The following is a 19,027-nucleotide window of genomic DNA, read 5'->3' as shown; positions in this document are numbered from 1 at the left end:
CATGCAAATGAACGAGATGTGTGTAATATTTATTGACAGCCTAACAAAGAGAGAGCCTGCATAAGCTAAGCTTAAGCCTTCACGTCGTCATAATACGGCGGTAGTAACCCTTCATTAGGTCTAATGGGAAGAGTTATCTTGCCCGTGGTCGTATTTGATTGCGACCTTGTGTGTCGGTGCGAATCTGACCTCCGCACCCACGCTTCAGTTGCTGATTGGCGGAGCTCTGGTGTGAGATTCTTTAATGATACTGGGGCGTATACGGTGATGCTCTCCGGATCCGACGACGGATTTGAGCGCGGGAGAAGCAGCACTCGCTGGAGCGAGTCTGTACGGGAGTGAGGCCGTGACGTAGGCAGAAGACCGCTACTGCGCTGACTTGCGTGTCTCGAGACGTGTGAATAATAGTTCGACACCGCCAACAGGAAGTGCAACTGGGGTACCAGGTAGTGGTGTTAGAACGGATGAAATGATGGAAGGGAAACATCGATCTGCTTACTCGGGCAACAATCACAATAACCATGCATGCCACAAAAGCCATGACGGCCCGCTCGAACCACCGTTCGCAATTCTCCAGGCTAAGCCCCATTTCGCCGAGATCACGCATAAGCTCGGGCTGGCGAGACAGCTCCTCGCACACACCGGTACGGGTCGTGCTACGAAAAGCCCCATAGGCTCCGAAGACTGTAACGATCGTGCAGAAGGAAAAGTCGGCGATAGAGTAATCGCGGTAGAACCTGACAAAGGAAGGCTTGCTCTGTAGTGTCGTGCAGGGGCGACGATGAGTGATTCGGCATCAATTTTAGGAGAACAATGACAGCACACCTTGACCACGCCGACGAAGCCTATCGCGCACACTGTGGCAGCTGAAACGAAGTATGACAGAAGTAGCCCCCATACGACCTTGACACCGTCCACCCTCCAAGTATCATTCGACGTCTCCCACTCGAATTCAGGCTCCCATTTGATTGACCGTGAGGCTGCCAATACTTGTATGGCTAGCGCAGAATTGGTGATAATACCGAAGAGGGTAATCACGAAAGAGGCAGACCTAGAGTAGCGAGACATGACAAGAAAAACAAACTGGTCAGCCTCGTGGGAGCGGTACAGAGGGGGAAAACTGGACCAGCAGATGGAGGTAAAAAGAAGAGCCTACCTCGCTGGATATCTGGCCATTGATGGACAGAAAAAGCTTTGTCAGGAGAGACGGGTTGAGTAAGTCAAGAGAGACAACAAGGAGCCGGATGATTCACGGACCAGAGTGACCGTAACCATTACCTTTTCGGGCCCTGATGACTCTGCCGCAACACGTTGTTGCTCTCCTTCCCGCCTACCCAGCACCTTTGAATCCGCCTTTTCACCCTCTGCAGCCCTCTGGTTTTTTACACTCTTCAGTTAGGTTCAAGGGTGTTTATTGCGAGAATTCCAAAGGGCCAGGGTCCGCGATGACGAGGCTTCTATCACGAAAACGTACGATCACGGAACGTTCAGTCTCACTTGGCGAGACTTGGCGGCGGCCTGCGAGTGGGCGGTATGGACCAATGACTTGCTCAATAGAATAGACTTGTGCCTGCCAACACACCTAACTCTCTTCTACTACCTTATAATACCCTGCTTCTCCAGCTGATTTGCCTAGAGTTCCACTTTGAGCCTGCCGAGCCGGACGGGAGAGGATTCAGATTTCGGCACAAAGGTACAAATTGATCTCCGCCCGGAATAGTCCGTACCAAGGATAACTAACGGCCACTCCTGGCAGGTGACTAACTAACCCTGGTCAAAATGCAAGGGAAACAATTAAAACGCAGATAACATTTTGACCCAAGCTTTTGATCACAGCAAAATGCGTCGGCTTTACCATTAAAGGTAATCCCGACTCATTTTGCTATGACCAAAAGCCTTGATCAGAATTTGATCTGTTGTTCACCCATTTTCCCAGAATTTTGTCCCATTTGAAACAGTCGCTTACCAGGAGTGGGCTAAGATTACATCATTGCGTGCCGAATTGTCAGCCCCTATTTCTCCATCATTTTGTTTTCGACTTGAACGCGAGTAACGTTGATTTTATTGTTGTGTTGTTCTGACCGAGATGTTTACAGGGCATAGGCTTTGATAGAGTAATCTTCTAGCCTAGGCTCTTCAGCCGCGCTCCCAATGAAACGTTCCGGTGAAGAAGCTGGTGCGGATGCAAACAACGCGTCGCCAAAACCAAAACGGCGTAAAGCCAGCCAAGCATGTGCTTCCTGCAGGCGACACAAAACGCGCTGCGAACTCCCCGAAGATATTGGTAGCAACTCCGACTGTCGTATTCAATTACGCTGTCATCGTTGCAAAGTCCTTAACATCGAGTGTTCGTTCCAGACATCGAACATCATCCATGTCAAATCAAAGATTAACAGCGCGTCGACGTCTACGATACTCCTTCCAGCAACTTTGGATCCTTCCGAGGTATCTACATCAACACCTACATCAACACAGGAAGCACCTCGGGAGGCTCCGCCTTCCGCGCCCGTAGCCAGCGCGAGAGAGCTCACGGTAGAAGATCTTCTCCCTAGCTCACAAAGCCCTATGGGACCTATACCAGTCCCAGGAAGTTTTGACTGGACTGCGGCACCTATGCTAGCCATCAGAGAGCTGGCGAACCAAAGAGAATCGAAAACAACCCAAGCTCGCTCCAGTTCATCAAGCAATCAATCTAGCGATGAATCTTTATCCAGTATCTTAACTAGCGCACAAATTACGTGGTTATTAGAAATGTACGCTGTTCCACCCCATTAGGAATGACTTAAGCTCATATCCAAATTTCTTGTCAGTTTCGAAAAACGGTACACGCGTTGGGTGTCCCAGTCTCAAATTATATCAGAACAAACCGGGATTCTTGACTTGGTCCGCTGTACAGTTGCTTCGAGGCATCTGGATCCTATAACCCAGGCCTCCGTGGCCCCTAGATTATATCGATTAACCGAGAATATTTTCCTCCAAAAGCTTTTTAACCCTATTCCGTCATTGGAATCGATCGGGGCACTCATCATTCTATCTTTATGGTCCCCAGTGCATTGTCCGAACCAAGATAGCCGATTGCTAATAGCTTCGGCCGTTAGTATGAGCATGAACTTCCGGCTGAAAGACGCCTCCGCGCATGCGGTCAGACTCCAAGAACAGGGTCTCCCAGATTCTCAGGTTTATGAAGAAGCCATTCAGAGGTCTCGCCTGGTAGGAATAGACGTTTCGCCAACTGTTCTGATGCAATACTGATGAATCTATTCTGTTTATAGTGGATTCTCCTTTCGAACACGGAATCGATGTAAGTCATATGCGTCCGGAGTTGTTGTTCATATGTGGAGTTATTTATCGGTCGTTATTTTACAGGATGTGCCTTGGCACCGGACGTGAGTCACTGTCCTCGCGGTCAGCTCTCGATTATAGAGTGCTGAGTGCCGGATCCGTTGGGTCAGTTGAACAAGAAAGGGACCTGAGGATCAATATCCAGGGAAAACTGATGGATCTCGCGGAAAAGGGTTACACAATTACCTTGAAGGGTCCTCTAGGCGCCGAAATTGAATGCTTTTATGTGGAAGTCCAGGATGTTCTGACGCGAATGGATTGCCTGTACACGCCCATGTCGCCTCTTCCCAGTAAGTTTGAATAGAAACCGGCAAAATTATTATTGACCCCGCCAATCCCAGTCGTGTCCCAGCATGACTCGTTTGCATTCCACATGCTTTTGCTGCAGTACTACGGATCTCGCTTACTTGTCACACATCACGCACTCAGGGAAATGCGTACGGTTATTTCAGGCTCTAACGCCACCGCCGGCCAGTCCTGGTTACGTGCCCAGTACCACGGCACTTCCATCGCGATGTGCCTAGGACGAGATAGTATCAAATCAGCGCAATCCGTTCTCACCGTAGTGCATTCGGTCGATACCAACCTTCTGGTTGCCGCCCCTGACAGCATTTTCACCATCATCTCGTTCGCAGCGACATGGCTCATCGTGGCCAATGTTTCGATATATCAGCTGAACTGTGCCCCGCTGGGCGTGGCATGCGATAGGTTAATTTCTATGACAGCGGAATTGCTATCGCGACTGGCGCTGGGACCTGAGCATATTCTCGCGAAGTATGCGCATATCACTGCGACATTGGTGGGTTTGTGGGAACGAAGGAGGCAGTCATCGGGCCCTAGCCCTCGGGATCAAACAGATTGCTCTAGTATCACACCGCCCGAACCCCCCGCCAGATTCGAAAATAGTGCCTTGCCGTCTCCCGCGGAATGGAGCAGCGCCCATCTATCAAACAATCCCAACATCTTTATGGATCCTGACTTTTGGTCGTCCTTCATGGACAACCTAGACACGACCCAGTCTCCATGGTCGTAGGTACATGATCCCCTTGTTATCGTGGACGCAGGAGGCTTTGTAAGGTAAGACGCGAATTCATTGGGGTACGCGGGGTGTTTGTGATAGAAGTATATTTATGGCGACCAGTCATATGCGTGCCCAGGGCCCACCAATGAGATTGGATGGCCACTCAAGTCTCGAACAATAATTTTGCGCTCATGCCATTGGAGAAGAGTCTACCCAATGCTCTCGACGCTCTCGACCGTCGACGACGATTACCAAAGTCGTATCATCCAATCGGCTACTTGTCCAGCTGACATCAAATCTGGAATCTGGTCCATCGTGACGAAAGTTTACCCTCTCCAACAGAGATTTTGGAGCGTCTATGCCGTTGTCGATTGCTCCTACATAGAAAGAAGGAATGAAGTGCTCACGGCAGATAACCAGATGGGGCGAGTATCTCATCAAAGCCGCGGTGAAACGCAAATGGGCATTGAACACGCACAAAGCGTCAATACATCGGAGGAAAGTGTAACTGCGCCATTCGAGCGGTGCGCATTCCGATTTGCCAGCGCTGTAGGTTCGAGTCTAGCCCGTCTTCCAAGAGGGAACAACCCATGTTCTCCTTCCATTTGGTGGCGTAGATTTCGAGAATTCGGGAATGAATGCTGAACTTGGGAGGTCGAGGTTGGTGATACAATTGGACTGTATTGCTCAAGTGTGGGAGCGTTAGTTTCGACTCTCTTCGACCCTATTCAGTGCTATGAAGTAGGTCCGAAGTCCACCTGACTCAAGAGCAATTCAAGTCGCTTACAACTCACGTACCATAACGCCGTTATGTTCCTATACACATCTCCTCACCAGCTATGAAACAAAATGCGGATACGTTTCATGACTGTAGTTCCGATTTTTTAAGTTGAATGTCGCAGTGACGCAGTCCGTCCGTCAGGCACATCGTTCCCAGTCGGAGTTTCAAAGAAGCTTGTACTCGCTCTTCGAGGTGCCAGTAACCGTGTCCCCCCCGGACCCCGTATTCCTCTGTCCGAAAAAGATACCTTACTGAGGTTTGCTCATGATGAAATCCCAATGTATCCATATTTTTCCGCGATGTTTTTCCCACTGGAACGAGTTTTCTGTGATGACTCAATTTTGGTCTTCTCCAACACGTTGTTAATATACCAGTGTCTGACCATCATCATTCTAGGCTCTCTTGACGTTTTCGTTGTGTCCTCTGTGAAGCAATTTCTCAAACTGGTCGTTTAGTGTCAAACCCATCAACTTGCGACGTTACTACCTTCTGGACCGTTCCTTTTTGGGTTCTTTGTTACTATGTTCATCTTCGACACGCAAAATCTTACCTTGCTGTCTGAGAGTCGCGTTATTTTACAGAGGTATCATATTAACAGAAAGCTGCCATCTTGCTAGGATAACTCGTCGATCTTTGCCTCGAGACATCAGTCCACTCATTTCGTTTCTCTTCATGTCACCGTCGGCCCGTTGTCGTGGTTGAGAAACCTGCCAGCTCTGTGTGCTTCGAGCTTTTTTTAGGAGTATCTTTTCGCAGAAGTACGTGCTTCGGGGTACTCGAATAGCGCTTAATCTTCGCCGCCATCTTGAACATCCCTCATTCGCTGAATGCGAGCTATCACAGCTTGTGGCCGCCTGGACTGATGGCCGACTAAACTGCTGTCAGTTGCTTTCGGACGCTATACGCATGTATCGGCTATGAGTTTATGTCAGTAACGGGCGCGCCCCAGGAAACCTCCGCACCAATCATCGCGGTTATCTACCCGTGATACATTCATCCCGTAAGTCTGGCAAAAATCCTTGTCTATCTGGCTCAAACAATGGACCGATCCAATGATCAGATCTTTTTGTGGAGCTATACTCTTTCAGCGAATATATTTGTTTCACCGACACGCCGAAGCGCCTATACCTTTTCTTAAACCAATTCGGACATATGCAGCACGCGTACCCTTGCAACTATCTTTAAGTGTACGCGTTACACCCTTTGTCTAGAATCACAGAACCATCCAGATTGCAGGGTAGAGGGAAATCTAACGGTCCGGCGGCATGAACAACGACGGAAGGCTCAGGTCACCAAGCTGTAGCGAAACGTTCTGGCTCTGTCCAGGCTTTCGGGAATCGTAAGTGGCCTCTACAAATCGCTCCCGGATCTCCTGACGTCCATTATAGCTAGTCCGCGTGATTTCAGAGTGGTCTTACGCACTACTTGTGATTACAGCATAGACTGAGACAATGCCCAGATTTCCCAGTTATCAACGAGGAGCAGGGCTGTGTTTCACTGGGACAAGGGAGCCCGCTCCTGCACCCTGACTTGGCATTGAACAGACGAAGCCTCAACCGCGAATGAATCCATATCAGAGCTTGTAGAAAGGACGCCCGTTCTGTGTTCGTCGTAGAGTCGCGGCGACGCAGCGCATGGCTCAGGTACTAGGGCTAATAGGGCGCCGTCAAGGCGTGAAGAGGTTTCCATGTAGGTTGAGACCGTTGAAACAAAGCAAATTACAGCGCACCACAGCAATAACACCGCAAGTTGGTGATCACTCAAAGTCCCCGTCTTTTCATAACGCCAATACCTTAGGATCTGACCCTACGCATGCGTGTTTAAGTGCTCAGCCCCCAGTTTTCATTCTAAAAATTGCCAATTGATTCCCTTCTTGCCCTGTAGTTTCAATCGTCGAGCCTCCTCCCTATTACCGTCTACGTGCTCCCAGAATTCTGTCGCTTTCCTTCTCCTCATATACTCCGCGTAATTCAGTCACTCCAGCGGAGTTTATCGTCGCATGTAGGCATGCAACACCTACAACCTTGTCAATCTTTCTGCTGGAACTGCCCAGGACCCCCCTTTCAGGCTTGAAACCGATTGCTAGAACGTTTGCCGCACCGATAAAGATCGAGATGGAATTTACGATGCTGTTGGCGGAACGACTTCCTCACACAGTCCTGACATCGGTTCCCGCCTCGGTTTCTTGTACGCATCCAATACCTTTCTTGTCAGGGTCCTAATAATTCTTATCGCTAGATGTTCACTGTAGGGAACACCGACATTCAGCCAGGAGCGGCAGCGAAAATTCATGGTCACAGATCTGCAAGGTGTAGAATGGGCTTTCGCGTCAGTTGCACGTAACTCGCGCCAGCAACCAGAGACGAAAATGCAATAATAAGCGAGACATCTCAGGCTGGGCATGTCTGTTGATTGTCAGCGTACTTACAACGGTTGGTCGGTACACCCTCGATATTGCAAATGTTTTCATGGATCGGTTGATACGCCAGCCTTCTCTGTGCTCGCTTAGTATTCTTATCCAGCGTCTTTGTTCCTTTTAGCTCGTAATTTGTCTATATCCATTTCTTCCGAGCTTTTTGAAGATTTACTAACGCTGAGAGGTATGCTGTAGGGGCTGTCGGATTGGCCACTTGTAGCAACATCGGTTTGGGGCATCGAGTTGAGAGCAAGAACAAAATGAGATGATGTGCATTAAGTGCAGTGAATACAAATCGAAGACTGTTGGACCACATAAGCATCGACTAATATCCATTTTCTTTATTTAAACAATCCACAGGCCCAAAGATAAGGAATGGAAACGACTGTAAAAATATTACTGATCCTATGTCTTGAGCGAAGTGAGCAAACGATCCGCCAGGATCGCATGGACAGCTGGTGTCAGGTGCAGATCATCCTCCCAGATAGCGCCTCCCTCGTCAGCTGGGTCGTCTTCGGTAAAGTCGTACTCGAGTGGATCGTCAAGCACATCCGTGAGTACCTTATGCGAGGAGAAGACGAGCACCGTCGCCTGCGGGCTGCTCGTTGCGAATTCTGATGCACGCGTACGCAGAAGGTCGTTCCATGTCTCAACGCGATTCTGCACCTCGTCTGACGAGTCGACGGCTACATGACAGATCAGTAACCCAGGATGACTGTTGAGGATTAGGCTTGTACCGCTGGGCGAACGGTCAATTGGAGGGACATCCACCAGCACGAAATTCCGAGCGCCCGCCTTGACATATAGATCGTGAACAGCGTCAAAGAGTACTTCGACTATGGGTTCGAGCTCTTCGGATGAGATCCTGCCGCAGTCGTTGATACCCAGAAACAACACTGAAAGCATTAATTTGTCAGCCTGAGAATATTGGAGTGGTTGGGAGGTGCAGAACCGTATATAGTTTCGTTCGGGTCGAGGATGGGAATAGGGTTGGCCGGCGATTTCTTGGGAAAACACGCGAAGAATCTCGATAATTGGCCCAAGAGGTCGTCTTCCATGGTCGCTGAAGGAAAGGAAAAGTTGTGTAGACGAATGGAGGAATCTTTCAGCAGGTAGTCGACCTAAACCTTGTTGGACGAGCAGATTGTATGGAACACTGATTCACGGGCCCAGACTGCAGATTTCTCTTCCAAGTTTGGTTTGCTGTACGAGTCTCCGCTATGGTCGTGGAAAATGAGTGATGACGGATAGAATGTTGGAAAGACCGACAAAACGACAATGGTATCCGCCGAGTTTATCCCGCACCAGTGATGCCCTCTATATGCAACAGGGAGATCCACTGGAGGTCTGTTGGTTAAGGGCTGGCGAGGCTGACTGGAGACGGCGTACGCGTGGAGGTCACCAAACTCTCGTTATTCCTGTCTCGCTTCTTTGGTCGTTGTTCCGTGTCAGTATCGTCGGCATGAGAGTTCTCTATCGAGGCGGAGCCACTGCCGGAACGCTTCCTCTTGCTCGAAGAATTCATCGTCGGCGCAGGGGACATCACTTGAACACTCTTTGGAAAGTGAAAGACACGGGTGGTCGCAAGAGCACGAGGAACCCGGCAGGCAGTTATACGGCAATGACTGCTAGGCTCGTGACTAAAAGACGAACCGAGCCTGCCCAATGGGGCAGGGAAGAACTTGAAGTGCTTTAAGTTCAACGTTCATATTAAATGTTGGTGCGCAATTAATATCGATAATTTCTCTCACCGGTAACACAACAAGTATGCTTACTAGAAGTTAGGAGGTGTTTTACTTATCTCATACTGTGCACATGGTCATTCACATTCAGTACTTGACGCCTAGGCTTTAACAGCCACGATTCTGCGACAGGTCATCGATGATATATCATCCTCTACGGACTGCGCGTTGATATTGTCACGATAAGCCGGGATCTGCTATACCGATGACTTAAAATATTGACAAAGCAAGCCTGAGCAGAAGAATCCAGATCGTCCACGCGATTCCCTGTGTCGTCCTGTATACACCGGTACTCATCGTCGACGGTGAACAAACGAGCGGCGAGGAGCAGGATCCCGAGACGCCCTTGACATCGAGAATGTCAATCCCACCAGCTCAACAACTGTTCCGATCCAGGCTCCGAAGCCCACGTCGTCGACATCGAGGACTACTGAGGTGCAGAACATACTGACAGCATGATGTTCCGAGTCCGTTGTAGAACTGCCAGGATTGAGTGATAGAGGCGCTCGTCGCTCCTCTCGAAAAAGAGTCACTGGAGACGAGTATAATGGCTTATCTCGGTTTGTTGTATCTATAATATTATTGACAATTTTTCATTGGCAATGACGTTGCTGTCTGTCACAGTATATTCAGCAGGGGACAACAAGATAAGCAAAACTCGCCAGGTACCAGTTCGCTCAAGAAGTCGATCTACTGCCACGTCACGCTCGCAACCAAGGACACTCTCAGGTAGATGATCCCACCAATCGCTTGGGTCAGTGATGGCTCGTGTATTTACCCCTTCAAAAAGCTCCCAATATTCGGGATAAAGACCTCCCGGCTCCCAATCGATAATACCGGAGACGGTAGTTATTCCGTCAGGCCCATCGACGACTACGATATTGCGAGGATGAAAGTTTCCATGCGTGAGGACAATGCGATGGTCATCCCTCATCAGCCAGTTCCTGTATCCTTACGACGCACGAGAGGAGGGCGAGGTAAGGAGGAAGTCGCTGAAGTCAGTCTTGTTGTATATGGAGCTCGAGCTGGTCCGAGTGCTCATCCGAACACCCTTGCATAAACGCTGCCCACAAGGCGAGCCAAGGGGTGCTCCGTGTGGTACTTAGCAAAAGTTGCTGAATGTGGTCCAAGGTCGTCCGGATACTCTTCTTTACTTCTTCAGAGAGTGTCGGCCAGCGTTGCTCGAGGGTAGTACCGCGGATGCGGGTCATAAACATATATGAAGTTGACCCGATAATGACTAGTCCCAGAGCTCCGGGGGGGGGGGGGGCTGGAACACTGGGAACTTATTCTGCCAGGAACTTCAGGAATCCACTCTTGTCGTGGTCAAGGTCTTTGCCGATTTTGACAACCACATCGTCGCTGATTTGGACGACAGTGCGTCTGTTACCTTCCCATATGGGCGTCCCTTGCTCTAGGAGGCTACCAGTGACAATTCCTCTTCATAGCCAATGCTGGCAGCGATAACAATCATAGATGTACAGGATACAGGCCTATGTTATCTTTATCCTAGAATGCATTCCAACGAATTGAAACGTTCTTTATTTAGAGATCATCATCAAAATTCAAAATACCCCTTTTTTCGCACTTTGGAAGCCTACTTCTGAGGACATGTAGTACAGCTCCAAGTCGTGCCTCATCCGCCCTGAATGTGATCTCTTCCAAGCCCGAGAACCGATGTAAGAGCTGGTCAATGGTGGCAAAATCATGCGAGTTTGGCCGTTGCTCTGATTTTGGAACCGGCGACCACGGTGACGGGGGTGAGATATCAAAGGTCAACCTTTTCATACATGCTATCGGAAGCGATAGAAGGAGCTTTGAGAGCTGGATCAGCAAATGGTGAAATCTATGTTGGGTCGTGTCATAGAACCAAATTCCCCTCGTAATGTGGAGAGCTTCTAGACAAGTGCATCCGCTAAGGGCCTCGAACTTAGTAGAGAAAAGATCTTGTAGAATTTAACATGAGTACTACAAGGATGTAGATCGTTTTAGTGAAAGAGTTCGCACCTATCGCCTTTTCGGTCCGAAATCCCAAAACGATATGCTTCAGTGTCGCACCAGAACCATGGAGATACGACGACAATGCCATTATCTCATCACGGAACTCGAGGGATCCAAGCAACAAGGTTTGCAGATTTGAGTGACCACTGACATGGAGTCAACTGTACAAGGCACTCCTCGCATCTGAGTAACAGCTACTAACGGTGTTATCATTCCAGATGACCCGCAGCGTCGCTGGGGGTGGAGGTGGGGAGCTATCAGGAGCCAAAGTCTCTGCATGCATATCTGTCATATCCCCCTGCCTGCAAAAACAAAGGTTGGATATGTCACAGCAATGGACATCGTAGGAAAGACTTTCGAGTTTGGAGAAGTACGATAGGATATAGGGGAGGTCATTGAAGGTAGAACAGATAATGTTGTGGAGCATCAGCTGTGTGATATGAGAAGTGAAACCAGGTGAGTCGATAATGTAGCGTATCGAGGTGGTGTTAATGGATAGAAGAGAAAGATCTATTACGTTCGTGAAGCGGTTGAAGTACTGAGCGAGAGGCTGCAACCAATCCAGCGGAATTCCCTTCGAACTTCCAATACCACCCTGCTCATTGACAGTGATTTTGCGCACATGTTTGAATAGTGTACAAACAGAGCTGTCGAGCACTGTAACCTTGTTTCTATATGACCTCCATAGTACTTCATAACTGAAGCATTCAAAAAGATGGAATCTAGTCGCAGGAATCCAGGCTCTGCAGACTAGACTGCATGATTTGAGAGCTTTATGATCATGGTGCAAGAAGTCGATGATTCTATCGCACAACTCGGAAGGAAATCTTGGGCCCTTTATCTGTTCGTATGTCAACGTGAATACCCTGAGAAAGCGACAACTTCGAACTCACCTTGTTGATTTCGTTCCACAGATCGCTATTCTCCGCACGTAGGTCTTCATTCTCCTTCTCCAGGCTCTGAATACGACTCTTGATGCGTTCGATTTCAGTTGACTGCACCTCTTGTTGTTGCTTTAAGGACGATACGAGCGTCCCCAAGCTACTCAATGTAACTTGAGCTGCCGGCGCTCGTACATACGAATTTCCTCCTGTTACGAATCAGCTACATAGCAAGGATGATAGAGAATGCACTACCATATGCTCTTCCTGACATCGTTAGGCCACAGATTGCAAGGTATACGCAGAGTACGTGGAAGAGCTTGAGAAAGCGCTGGTCAAGAAACCCTCAGTTGATCCAATCATCACGAGACTACGAGACGGTGGATGCCGTTTGGAGAAATCCCACGAATAATTTGAGAACACCCTGGGATATACTACACGAGCAGGGAAGGGAGGAGTTGTTATTCTGGTCAACGTCTCTGAGAAGGAAACGAACCAGAATCTGTAACCGCGGGTATTATCTATACATCGTAGTAACACACGTCGCTACGGGACTGAACACAATCCTCGGGGCTGAGAATTCCCGCTAGAGACCAACGAATATACCGTAGAAGAACAGCAGAGAGAGCACTGAGATCAAGGTAGGAAGTACACCGAGAGTTCGGACTGATCTATTTGGTGTCTCGAATTGCAGCGACCCATCTTTAGATTGACTCTGGATCAAGACGAAAGTTATCTGATTCGATTGCAGTGACGGATTCAAGACCGGTGCATTTGTGATTTTCGCTTGAGCTCAAGCGGCAAAGCTTCAAGACAACGCGGGGCCCATCGTTCAAGTAGCACTTCATTGTAACAAAAACGTCCTCTCGATATACCTTAATATAAACTTACAGTCCAAAAGATTATTATCATGACACGGTCACCATGCCAAGCTCTACATCCTCCGATTCGACCTGACGGCTGCTCTATCCCGTCTGGTCAGCTACTCCTTCATCAAAGGGAAAAAGGAAAAAGTGACCCGAACCTCAAGGCGTCCCGGCGGAGATACAACGTATGATGGCTTCCGAGAGACAAGAGGACGACTGTTCGTCCAATGGTACATTAAGTATATCGTGGACTCCAAAAGATAACGCGTAAACAATACACGTCGGAAGCGACAACGGCGGCATAGGAAGTTGCGCAGGAATATTATTATGTTGTTTCGTTACGGGCTCTAACTCCTCCCCCTCCTTGGTATCTAGAGAGAGTAGAATTAAGTCTAGTAGCCAGAAAGAGAATTGCCGGAGACTTACCTTTCAGCCGTTTCTTAAGACGTTCCTCTACGTTGTTGCGCATAGATGGATAGGTAGTGCCTTGTGTAGCAACTTCTCGAGGTCTGTCGTAGGGTCATCTTTGAGCGCGTTCGATAATAGATGCAGGATAGAGTTATTGAGATTGCCGTAGCCACGGTCTGTCATGTGTTCATAGTAATAGTGGAACCCAGATTTCACGTTCGAAGTTCTGCAAATGCCTTATGCTTCGTATCCTCTGATATATCAAGCAGTTCTACCGGAACACCCGAGTGTCTAATAGGTATAGAAGCGAGGGAGAGAAGGGCGAGATTAGATGCACTTGGCGAACATTTATACACTTTCAGGAAATGTCTTCACATAAATATAGTGCAAATTTGATCATATGGACGGATTTCAGCTGTAATCGATAGCAGGATATCCCTAAGTGAGTCCTCAGTAAGCATCCCCAATTCATAAAAGTATATCGGAACATACGGGACGTGCGAAGGTCCACGTATGAAGCGTAAGCCAGACACGCGAATAGGCAACCTCCATGTAAACGAACATGTACAACCACCGACGCTTGTACACGTTCAGAGCATGTGGGTCTGAGAATTCCAGGTATCGATCTTGGAGGGACGCGATCAACTCCGGCGTCCAGTTTTCTTGAAGGCGCCTGACGAACCGTAAATGCCGCATCAAACAATATGAATCACTTAACAGACCTGGCCCATTCACGTAGGCATCGACAGTAGTCTACAACCAGATATTCAGACAGGAATTGAATCCACAGCATTTCACGACTCACGCGGAGCATAATCTTCGACACTCTCAAGGGAGAACCGTCCACGGAGCACTGTATGAAATTGTTGGGCTAGCCACGTAGCACTTGGGGGAATTGTGTGCGGCCAATGATATTTTCGGATGAAATCATCGCCCCTTGTGGTGCAGATGAGCAAGAGATATCCCAATACGAAATCACAATAAAATAGACATTGCTTACTGGTATGGCGTGAACGTAGTATCAGGGTAACACGTCGCCGAAAGGACCACAGCAGAGTTTCGATCTTTCAATGCCCAGTCGATAATTTTGATATACGTTGACATGTATTCGATCCCGACAGCCTACAGATTGACATCAGTGTACAATCATCTACACATGGGAAGAAACACACCTCGAGCATCTCCAGACTAACGCACGCATCGAACGCCTTTTCGAAACTCGGAGGCATGTTTCTATAGTCCATAAGGTGTATCCGAATTTGGGACTCAAATCCTGCCTTTCTGATCCGTTCCTCTGCCAGGGTTTTTTGCCCGACCGACAGCGTCAGGGAGTCAACAGTGCAACCCATTTCTGCTGCCTAGAACATACAACAAAGTGAATCGGGAGATGATAAGCACACGAGAAGCGAGGCCTACCGCGATCGCAAGACTGCCCCATCCACTCCCTATCTCCAACAGTCGGTGACCAGGCCGAAGCCTCGCCTTCTTCAAAATGTGACGAATCTTGCGTTCCTGGGCACGTTCAAGATCTCCATACGCTCTTCGTCCGGTCAGATCACCCCGAACACCGCCATCTTTGTCTCCCCAGATGGGACACGAATATTGCATCTCCTCACTGAGGAACGCCTGTCTTTCGTTTAATAATGGGAAGTATCGAGAATCATTGTGCTCACCTTATAGAGCTCGTTCGATGCATCGTAACCTGCCACCTGGAGAAGGGTGACTTAGTTCGTGTTGTGCTGATGATACGGGGAAAGTCGTACATTGAAGATTGATTGACGGAAGCCATGACTGAGGAAACGGTGAATGATGACATCTAGAATGGATTTAAGCTTGTAGGTCAAGGACCATACTGTGCTCAGATGAGGATAATTGTCGACGTAGATCTAGTATGAACATAAATTGCAGTCCACGGGGAGATACGCATCGACTCACATTCAAAACGTCCTTCATGGACGGAGAGCTTATCTCGCCGTTCATATAAGCTTCGGAAACTAAAATGTGTGGTGAGCACGCGTGAAATGTCAAGGGATAGGGACACGAACATCCGACATCATATGAAAGGTATACACGAACCCAGAAGCTTTCGTCGTGAACGAAGAGAAGTCCTTGCCGGTCTGAGGAAGCCTGGTTATATGTACCGAATTTCATTTCAGTGCCGTTGCATTCTACAATTTCTATGAACCCATCTTTAGCCCCCTTGTCGAGAACTGCAGTTATAGTTGACCGGGCTAGTGAATGGAGCAGTCAGCACAAGGTTAATAAGACGTACATCCGACCAGCACACCAAAAGTGACCAACGTAGGCCAGAATTGTCCTTCCTTGACAGCAGAAAAGGACGGAATGGAAAGTGCGGCATACGATCTAGAGTAAGCCATTGTTGGCACAAAGTCAGAGGGCAGATAGACGGTGAGTATAGATACGTTTATGACTCGGAGCGCCTAGTTGTCGTCCACGCTCCCTAGATTATTCAATGGAAGTTCTCAGGATATACAAAAGAAGTCGTGGATCTCGGTTAGGGCCGGTCGTATGTACCTAGGCCTGCTAGTGAACTATCGTACTTATGGTGGTACCGTTTTGAATGGACATTTATACAACCAAAAAAATTCAAAAGGGCGTGTTTTACAGGTCTAGCTAGCTCAAAAACAAAATTTTAGAAAGATCACGGTAATCAAGTCGGAGAAGGTATCTAGGTAAAAGTCAAAAAAGAGCATATAGGTACTCCGACCGACTGAAGCAATTTGGGTTACAAAACAGGATACGAGCTGTATGAATTTACAAATTAGATGTCCGGGAAGTCAGATTAGTGGTCCGATGCTAACTGATTAGTGGTCTATTCCGTTAGGCTTGAGTGACAGCGGGGGCACAGGAGGAACTGAGTTGTCTTCCGACACAGACGCGTCGTCGTCGCCCTCAACATTGTCGTCGTCCTCCTCAGCCATAAGCTTTGCAGCGCGCTGTACGATACGTAAAAATACTTTGAGAAGGACCTCGGTCATCAAAGTGAAACCTTACCTTCATAGCTTCTGCTTCATTCGAGTAATGCCGTCCTCTAGCACGTACAAAAGCTGCATGCTTTGCAGCGGCTGGCAAAATATTCTTCAGCTCAAAGACTCAGATCACTAAAAGAAAACTCACTCTCTTCGTCCATCTCTTCGTCTAGCTCAACCTCGCTTCCCGGATCTCTTCCGCGTCCATCTTCACGAATTCCTGACCGCGCTTCATCGGACAGATTGAAGCTCGTACTACGGCTGGAAGCCGTACTCACCGATCGTCCAGATGAAGGCTTGCCAGTGCTAGAGAACGATGTTCGACGCGAGGACGGCCCAGAAGTGTCCGCACCAGTTGGCGACACCGAACGAGCGGGCGATACTGAAATGTATCGGCCATTCAAGTCAAGATCAGGGATGTCTTTGTACAGCATTAGAATCGACGAGGAATGGATACTACACACGCACCTCCTTCAATCTCGTCGGTCTCTGCATTGTATCGAACATATGGAGTCTTGGGTTCCGTTATCTTCATGAGACTATCTTTCTGTATCTCTGTCAGAGCAATGTTGGCTTCATCCCATTGTAGGCTGCTACAGAAAGAGGAACCACGTTATATATCGACTCGGCATCTCCTAACTGTGTATACTCACTGCTCCTTCGCTCCCGGTTGCGGCGGTGCATTCTTCAGGATACCTTTAGGCTTGGGGTTCGACGCAGATCGCGGCAGTGGTGCGAGGTGAGGAGGATCTTCAATAATTTCAGCGGACATTGGGACAATGGCAAAGGTACGATGATGATGGTGGTGTCCAACAAGAGGAGCCTTCGAGAACTTTGGCGCACCACGGTTCCCAAATAGGAAATCTATCTGTAGTCTAAAATTACATTCCCACCTACTTGCTATCGTATATTCTCCTACATACCCAAACCCATGAGCCCTCCAGTTAAACGTGATACTACATTATCAGGCTCCTGTCTTGCCATCTCTATCACGCTCAGCAGCTTCTTAATCCCGATATGGTGCCGTGACGATGCCTCGTCCTTGGCCGTCAATGCAAATCCGGCGTCCCCGAGCATATGAATGGCTTCCCTCATTTCCCCTTCCGAGTTAAACAGCTCGACTTCTTGCAGCACACGTTCCAGTGACTCGAGGTTCGAAATTGGTGGCACTCGCAGCTCAGAATCAAATGTATCTGTAAGGCCAAGCTCTGTCAGGACCGGTCGTAATGACGTGGTTGCAATCACAAGGAGGCGACGACCCTAAGGGGTTGGAATAGCGTAAGCTTTCGCTTAGAACCTTCATTATCGATGAACCGTACCTTGGGGGGTCTGCGAGCCAAAAGAACGAGTAACGCTTGTAAAACTGTGTTGGAGAATCGGGGGCCTATCGGTGTCCAGTCTGATCCAGGTCGTTAGGTATGAATTACGGCAACCAAAACAGGACATAAACGCACCGAGTAGACGTTCGAGATTGTCAACAACAATGACGCTCAGTGGGCTTTTGTAACTGTCTGCGAAGACCTTCTGTATCGCTGTCACCTTCTGGTTCTCACCGAACCCTACCATGTTGTCTGGCGACACCAATTTGATGAAAGGGAATTGAGAGGCTTGCGCAATCGATGCTCCCAAAGCCGTCTTCCCGGACCCTGGTGGGCCATGGAGCAAAACGCTAACCAGAGGCGTTCTTGTAGACGTTTGTACTTGGTTCACAAATAGTTGTCCTGTACTGAGTATTTCCTGCGAAGGTCTGTCAATCATTGAGAAAACACGACGTTCCGAAAAGTGCATACATTGATGATGGAGTCAAAGTGGATGATACCGTTCTGGATAACTTGCTGTAACTCTTCTTCGGACACACCGAATGCGGGATGCACTTCTTCTAGGGCGTTGAAAAAATCGCTTCTGTTGACGCGAAGATTTTCTACATCGTCGGATATACCTGCCATAGTGCCGACCTGGAATATCATTAACGAATATCAAGAAAATTTCTATCAATCAGACATACCTTGACATGCCTATTGAATGCGAAACTGGTTGCACTCTTGATGAGACCATTAATTTCAGCACCAGAAAAGTTCTTCGTCATGGATGCGAGCTCCGCGAGGTCGACGTCATGATCCATAACACCATTTGTGCGCATCTTGCTCGTATGGATGGAGAGGATCTGGAGCCGCCCATGTTCATCGGGTAGAGAAATCTCCATATGGACTTCGAGACGACCAGGACGGAGAAGAGCTTCATCGATCATGTCGAGACGGTTGGTCATACCAATGATTAGAATGTTGTTCAGCTTGTCAACACCATCCATCTACGACAACGTGAATACCACAAATATATGGGCGAAAGCGGGGGACTGACCTTCGAAAGAAGCTGGTTGACGACGCTGTCTCCAACACCTGTACCATTATTTGTTGACCCACGTTGCTTGAAGATGGCATCCAACTCGTCGAAGATGATAATATGTAAACCACTGTCGTCGCCTTTTTCTTTATACTATGCAACCAACTTAGTTCGGAGCAACAAAACAAAGATCAAACACTACCTCTTTTTCGGCATCAGCGAAGAGTTTTCGTATATTC

At 48.4% G+C, this 19,027-nt stretch overlaps 2 protein-coding genes across 2 annotated transcripts; both read right to left on the bottom strand.

Moving 5' to 3' along the window:
• Positions 1-11,453: 11,453 nt before the first annotated feature.
• Positions 11,454-12,807, bottom strand: EV420DRAFT_688299 (uncharacterized protein). Its single transcript, XM_060483088.1, has 4 exons — positions 12,681-12,807; positions 12,440-12,618; positions 12,197-12,393; positions 11,454-12,144 (listed from the first exon to the last, which is right to left on the bottom strand). Exons 2-4 carry the CDS (start codon positions 12,456-12,458, stop codon positions 11,461-11,463), a joined length of 900 nt encoding a protein of 299 aa, XP_060321377.1. The 5' UTR covers positions 12,459-12,618; positions 12,681-12,807; the 3' UTR covers positions 11,454-11,460.
• A 1,083-nt stretch (positions 12,808-13,890) lies between these two features.
• Positions 13,891-16,143, bottom strand: EV420DRAFT_688401 (S-adenosyl-L-methionine-dependent methyltransferase). The gene is made up of 11 exons (XM_060483089.1): positions 15,746-16,143; positions 15,504-15,689; positions 15,394-15,452; positions 15,222-15,344; positions 15,132-15,167; positions 14,875-15,084; positions 14,631-14,816; positions 14,459-14,580; positions 14,264-14,394; positions 14,181-14,211; positions 13,891-14,131 (listed from the first exon to the last, which is right to left on the bottom strand). Exons 1-11 carry the CDS (start codon positions 15,834-15,836, stop codon positions 13,927-13,929), a joined length of 1,380 nt encoding a protein of 459 aa, XP_060321376.1. The 5' UTR covers positions 15,837-16,143; the 3' UTR covers positions 13,891-13,926.
• Positions 16,144-19,027: the final 2,884 nt, after the last annotated feature.

This window comes from Desarmillaria tabescens (genome assembly GCF_030435595.1).
Source record: "Desarmillaria tabescens strain CCBAS 213 chromosome Unknown EV420scaffold_306, whole genome shotgun sequence".
In the NCBI taxonomy this organism is placed as follows: Eukaryota; Fungi; Basidiomycota; class Agaricomycetes; order Agaricales; family Physalacriaceae; genus Desarmillaria; species Desarmillaria tabescens.
Note: the sequence above shows the minus strand (reverse complement) of the source record. Positions and strands in the feature narration are given on the sequence as shown.

Excerpts from the sequence above, each read along its gene's own strand:
- EV420DRAFT_688401 (XM_060483089.1), bottom strand. The coding sequence starts at position 15,836 with ATGGCTTACTCTAGATCGTATGCCGCACTTTCCATTCCGTCCTTTTCT. Across the intron at positions 15,345-15,393 it reads CCATGAAGGACGTTTTGAAT|ATCTACGTCGACAATTATCC; the intron begins GTGAGTCGATGC and ends TGTTCATACTAG. Across the intron at positions 14,817-14,874 it reads GGGGCAGTCTTGCGATCGCG|GCAGCAGAAATGGGTTGCAC; the intron begins GTAGGCCTCGCT and ends TGTATGTTCTAG.
- EV420DRAFT_688299 (XM_060483088.1), bottom strand. Across the intron at positions 12,145-12,196 it reads TGTGGAACGAAATCAACAAG|ATAAAGGGCCCAAGATTTCC; the intron begins GTGAGTTCGAAG and ends ACATACGAACAG.